Source organism: Lactuca saligna, chromosome 7 (assembly GCF_052625555.1).
Source record: "Lactuca saligna cultivar CGN05327 chromosome 7, ASM5262555v1, whole genome shotgun sequence".
Lineage (NCBI taxonomy): Eukaryota > Viridiplantae > Streptophyta > Magnoliopsida > Asterales > Asteraceae > Lactuca > Lactuca saligna.
Window position 1 is genome coordinate 125551368 of NC_136423.1, and position 6095 is coordinate 125557462.

General features: G+C 33.2%; 1 protein-coding gene across 1 annotated transcript; it reads right to left on the reverse strand.

Annotated features, from left to right (window-relative positions):
* Window positions 1-370: 370 nt before the first annotated feature.
* Window positions 371-4721, reverse strand: LOC145005524 (Transducin/WD40 repeat-like superfamily protein). Its single transcript, XM_078964604.1, has 17 exons — window positions 4466-4721; window positions 4070-4156; window positions 3708-3839; window positions 3452-3606; window positions 3251-3368; window positions 2898-3156; window positions 2698-2806; window positions 2511-2613; window positions 2273-2423; window positions 2049-2181; window positions 1857-1960; window positions 1710-1777; window positions 1580-1640; window positions 1228-1455; window positions 1063-1147; window positions 798-976; window positions 371-704 (listed from the first exon to the last, which is right to left on the reverse strand). Exons 1-17 carry the CDS (start codon window positions 4607-4609, stop codon window positions 619-621), a joined length of 2202 nt encoding a protein of 733 aa, XP_078820730.1. The 5' UTR covers window positions 4610-4721; the 3' UTR covers window positions 371-618.
* Between the last annotated feature and the right edge of the window lie 1374 nt (window positions 4722-6095).

The window sequence follows — 6095 nt, forward strand, 5'->3', positions numbered from 1 at the left end:
AAATGGGCTCGATAATTTTGATAAAGTTATTTCCGAAAAAACTTTTAAGTCGTGAAATCAGATTCCAAAACCATGGAGCATTTAATCAAATCTTATTTGCTTATAATATTCGAAATTCACATGTCAACTTCCAATAATTTATTTCCGAAGAACCTTTTGTTAGAAATATATTTTCAGAAATGCGAAATTTCAAAATTCACGATGATGTGTTCATATTCAAATGCATTTAAATTTTCAAAGGACCAAAATCTGCACTGTATTTTAAATTTTTTTGTACATGTGCAAAGGAAAAAAAAATTAACTCAACTTAAACTTTTTAAGATACCACAGGGACCAAATTTGCAATTTACTCAAAAAGAAATTAACAAAATAGACAAAAAATGCAATCACCATTCATAAGATAAACTCATAAACATACATAATCCCATCCCTTTTAATGCTCTTTAGGAACAACAAATATCAAAAAATCAACCCTCACACTTCCTACAATGATATAACAAAATTGAACTACAACCATAACCATATGCTTTTCTCCAAATCACAAAACAAAACAATTCCACATTTTGTAGAGATCTTGAAGACAAAAACATCATCATTTCAAACTTTCTCCCAAGTTTTTTAATGGCAGAAAAGCTTGATCACAGAATCAGCCCCTGCAGTGAACAACCATGGCTGCCTTGGATGAAACTTACAATCCAACACACCTAAACAACAACAATAACAACAAATAAGACAATTTGCTTATAACTAAAAATAGCATTCAGAAAGCAATTAAAGTAATAATAATAAGAAGAGACCTCTTCCATTTGTGTCTCTATGGCCATGAAGAATCTCCAAAGGAACAATAAGAGGATTCTGATTCAGATCTGAATAGACCATGCCATGAAAAACATAAGCTGTGGAATCATCTGAACAAGAAGCAAACAAAGGGTAGTTGCGATGGAAAGCCACATTTGTTATGTCTTTATTGTGAGATCTGAACACATTTGGAAATATCATATGTTAATGTTAGATTATTCATTCATAGATATCAATCATGGTATGTATTAATGAGAAACATACCTGAGAACTTTGTAAGGTTTTGAAGAAAGATCCATGTCAAACCAACATAACTTTCCATCTTTACTTCCCACAATAACATTGTCACCTGCATAAAAACAGTAATATAGTTTTCATTGAAAATTATTGATATAGAACAATAAACAAGGGGTAGAATTGGAAACATACCACCAGGATGAATGGAGACAGAAGAGATTTCACGAACTCCAGCTTCAAGCTTTTTGATGAACTTTTTCTTTACTAAATCATAAACTCTGACATTCTTTTTTGTTGAAACAAAAAAGATTGATCTTGTAGGATGAAAAGTTGAAGAAACAGGAAGACCATGTAATTTGAAGGGTAATCTTTGAGTAAGTTTCTTTGATAGAAGATGTATTAATACTGCTTTTGATTCACGTAAGAATTAAGTCAAGGTGTAAACAATTAAGTTATCATAATAAAATAAGTGCTTAACCCATTAAGCCAATTAAGTACATTAATTTAAAAAAAAAAAAAAAAAGGAAAAATAAAAAAAGGATATCTGCAGGCATAACAGTAGAGAAATAGTCTCCTTTTCGATGCCATTCCACAGATGAAACAGACTGCAATGACACTCAAAAACATGTGAATTAATTTTTTATTATCTAATTTAAGTTTTTTATTTTAAATACCTTGAAGTGTGTGATCCTGATTCCATCATATTTATCGTATTGAGACCAGCTTACACTGACAGCAGTTTCTATAACAAATCAAATTCAAGGTTTATGGTTTTTTGTTTAGAGAAGATTTATAAAAATAAAAAGTTGAAGAAAATTAACCAGATTCATCAGGGGAAGTGGGAGTTTCAACATGCAAAAGATCTGAAATCATCTTATCTTCTTCTTTCTCAAGCCCAGTGTTCAATAGAAAAACATCATGTCCCCTGAATATTTTTCACATACAATCATTACAACTTTTGAAAAAATATATATGTAAAAACAAGTGATTTAAATTTAATGAAGTGATCTTACATTGAAACAGCTAAAATGGGAAGCTCAGGTAAAGGATTCCATGCAACATGCTTCACAGGTTCACCTAATTCCCAAATCTTGATACATCTACCAGATTCAACCTCCCATATACGAACACTTCCATCATGTGAGCCTGTTTAATCATAATAAATTTTTAAAAAAAGAACACAAAAAACATGTCTCCACTGAATTTAAAAAGAAAATCAGAATCTAGAATATGTTACCAGAAGCAATATACTGGCCAGATGTGTCAGTGCAAATTGAAGAAACTGGACCTTTATGCCCTTTATACTCAAGATAACATGTTGTTGGATAAGGTTTAAGATCTTTTCGACTTGGAAGCTTGGGTTTTAAAGACTCTGGATCTATATTAATCTGAAAAAATCACAAAACTTTTAAGTTATATGAAAAGATTAAAGTCAGAAACTGATATTTAAAGATCTTTATGTGGGACCCACTTACACGCTTCTTTCGTGCCCTAGGGCACAAGTATAAGTCCAAACAACGATCAAAAGTTTCCCTCACACTTTTTTCATAAGCTGGAACACTTCTCAAAGATGTGAACCTAAAAGATTGAAAGATAAATATATATTAGTACATGAATCTTGAAATTTAAAGCCAAAATCAAGATTCAAGAAAGTGGATTTACCGTTTTGGGATGAACTTAGGCCTGTCCTCCTCAAACATAAGCTGATAACCACTAATCTCTTCTTGAGTTGGAATATATTCCAAAGATGGATTATACGATTCATCATGGCCTAAAAGTGATAAAAGTTTATGAGAAAAAGAAAACATCATGAAGTTTGAAGAGTTTAGATTTTGGAAACAAGAATATGAAGGAAATCAAACCTGGTAATTTAGTTTTGGGAGCAGGTATGTATGATAACCCATGTCCTTTTTCATTTGAACTAGATTCATCACCCCATAAGTTATAAAAACGGGGTTGTTCTTTTGGCTTATCGAATGTTATAAGTCCCTTTCTAATTGCTCTGATGTATTTAACAACCTTTTTGCTTTCCCATTTTGAAGGAATAAAACGCCTTTTTGGTTCTGGAGCATTTGAGAGTGGATGTTTAGCACCATCCCATGAAAACCAATCAACATAAGGCTGCAAAAAAAGGGAAAGGATCAGTGTGGATTCGGTTATGTAATTGTTATTGTTAATCACATTTTGATGTGAAATTACTAAAAAGGACACTAACTGCATGTGGATCAAAGTCTGCATGAGGGGCATGTCCTTTCAATAGTCTGCGAATAAGCTTAGTTTCTTCTTTAGTAAGTTCAACTTCCTCATCTTCAATATCATCTGTGATCTTGCGCCTGAAATGTTTTGAAAAAAATGATATAAAGTTTGAATCTTTTTTTAAAATGAATCAGTTTATGTGAAAAAGATTCCAACCCACCAACTATTTGAGTCATCTGTTCTTGCTAAAAACGAATCGAGTTTATCTAGTCTTTCCTTTTTCTTGATTTTCTTTCCAGCAACATCATATCCAATATGTTCTTCTTCCTTATACCATTCCAAAGGAACATCACCAATAGTGTTCCTAGGTCCAACCTGTTATAAAAAACAAATATCAAAACCACATTCATACTATGTATTGGAATAACATATAAATGAAACCCCTAGTGAAGCTAAAAGGAAATGTTATAGTGGACCTCATCTTCTGATGAATCACTCTCATCAACTACTTCACGAGAATCTTCACTTGCACTTTGATCTCCTTCACTATGATCATCAACTCCATCACTCAAATCACCTTCACCTTCGTTGATTGGGTTCTCATCATCCTGATATTATAGTAATAGAGATAACTCAGGATTACATTTATGGTATACTTTATAATTTCCAGAGGAAGCGCAAAAACTTTTTCAGAATTATGAAGTTCCTTAGGACTAAAATAAAGATAAGAGATAATTAGATATAGGTAACTGTATATTACACGTATGTGTGTCAAGTTATTGATGGTGTGTGCTTTAAAAGATCTTTGCAATTCACTACAAAGTTAATTACTGTTTACCTCATCTTCCGAGAATTCACTCTGTTCAGATCCTGATTCTGATTCTGAATCTGAGTTCCTTGAAGAGTCGTCACCCTCAGAGAAGCTCTAGAATCAGACAAACCACATTAACAAGCATAAGAAACAGATTCGTAATGCTCTTGCAAAATTATAACTTCAATGTGCACATATCAATAGTAATACAAACATGTAGCTTTAGAATTTACTACCCCCTCCCCCCTGTGTTTGCGCCATCAATCTGATTACTCAAATTAAAAATAAACCTCAAAAGTTGCCCGAGTACGATTCAGTTGAACATTCTAATAAAACACCATCGGACGACACCAATTTAATCATGTGCAACTATGTGTTCACTTTATCAACAATGGAGTGTTAGAAATTGAAATACGAACATACCCCATAATCATCATCCGAAACGACAGGACTTTCTACACCGTCGTCCTCAGAACCACTAAGAGCTTCTTTTCCGTTCACAACATCTTCTTTCTCTACTGGTTTCAAATCCTCATCCTTCAGCTTCTTCCTCCCTTCCTTCTTCATCTTCGATGTTCAATGCTTGTATGAAGGGATTCAGAACATATGACGAAAGTGGGTTTTAGAAGATGAACGCGGCAAGAGTAAGAGAGAGAGGATGCAGCAGGGTTTTAGAGGACGGTATGAGAAAAGCCCTAAAATTAAGAGATTAGCAAAATATTACTCTATAGTCCCCTCAAGTCTTGAAATTTTTGAATTTGAGCCGCATAATTGTAACAAAGTTCGGTTTAGGCCACTTTTTTGTTTTTATTTTAGTTGCAATAAAATACATTTTCTAAAATTGTACTCATTTTGTGAAGGAGGTGTTTATTTATTTTGTAGAGTTCATCAATGGAAATTGTCATTTGATCATCGAAACTTTCTCTTATTCTAGGTCGGTCCAAATATACTTGATATCTGAAGAAAAACCAAAATAAGAAACTCCTTGGATATCAAGTTTTGAAACAAAAAACTTATTCGTCTAACATTTTTTAATTTTAAAAGGTATGGTCGGTACGATCATTAAAGACTATTTTCCGTGGCGAAGTCAATCGCAATGAGCATTATTTGAAGCTTCACCATTTGGAAGATTCTTAGGAATGCATGTCCCTAATGGTGACCCCTTTCTCGTGCATTTGATGATGTTGCATGAAGTACAATCTCAAGAAGTGTTTGAATCAGTGAGGTTTATGTTTGAGATGTAGTATGTGTAGTTGGATTTTGGTGAAATGGAGTATATTTTGATTAGTGGGTTAAGAGTTGGTCCTTATGTCGATTTACTCTAAAACGAAAAAAGGTCGGTTAAATTCAAATCTTCAGGCTTGATTGTTCTCAAACATTACAGATGCACATTTGCTGCTCAGAGATAAAGATATGGTAATGCTTATCCAACTTGTTTTTATGTTGAAAGGTCTCCATGGACGGGACATTAAAACGTGCATTCTTGCGGCAGTATACAAGCTTGTTGACAATATATATAATTGGAACAGGTATTACATTTAAAAATTATGTATAAATACAAAAAAAAAATTATAACAAATAAATTGAAAATTACAGGTTTGCATGGGGTACATATTTATGGACCTATACTTCGGGTTGATGCGTGAATGTTTGAGAATTTAGAAAAATTTTAAATATTTAAGCAGGTCAATCCTGTATCGACGAAAGTACACAAGTATAGCGTTCCCGGTTTTATACTTCCGTTTAATGTTAATTTCTAATGTATTTAAATAGTTATCATACTTTTGTTTTTTTATATCATAATAGCATTGTACTTCCGTTTGTATACTATAATAGCATCATACTTCCCTTTTTCCATAGATATGGATTTTGGAAACGTTCCCAGAGGCAACACATATTATGCTCACATGCCAACAAAATTTGCCACGAATGAGGACGTGGAGAAAAATCCGGATGTTACAATTCTCCCCCACTAGAATCAGACTTCGCCCTCGAAGTCTCACTCTGCAAACAACTTTGGATGCTGCTCACGCATCTCGCGCTCTGGCTCCCA

What these genes read in the sequence shown, in the direction of transcription:
- LOC145005524 (XM_078964604.1), bottom strand. Translation starts at nt 4,609, where the DNA reads ATGAAGAAGGAAGGGAGGAAGAAGCTGAAGGATGAGGATTTGAAACCA. An exon ending in ACAGATGACTCAAATAGTTG is followed by an intron (nt 3,369 to 3,451) that starts GTGGGTTGGAAT and finishes AAAACATTTCAG; the next exon opens with GCGCAAGATCACAGATGATA. An exon ending in TGTCTCCATTCATCCTGGTG is followed by an intron (nt 1,148 to 1,227) that starts GTATGTTTCCAA and finishes GTTTTTATGCAG; the next exon opens with GTGACAATGTTATTGTGGGA.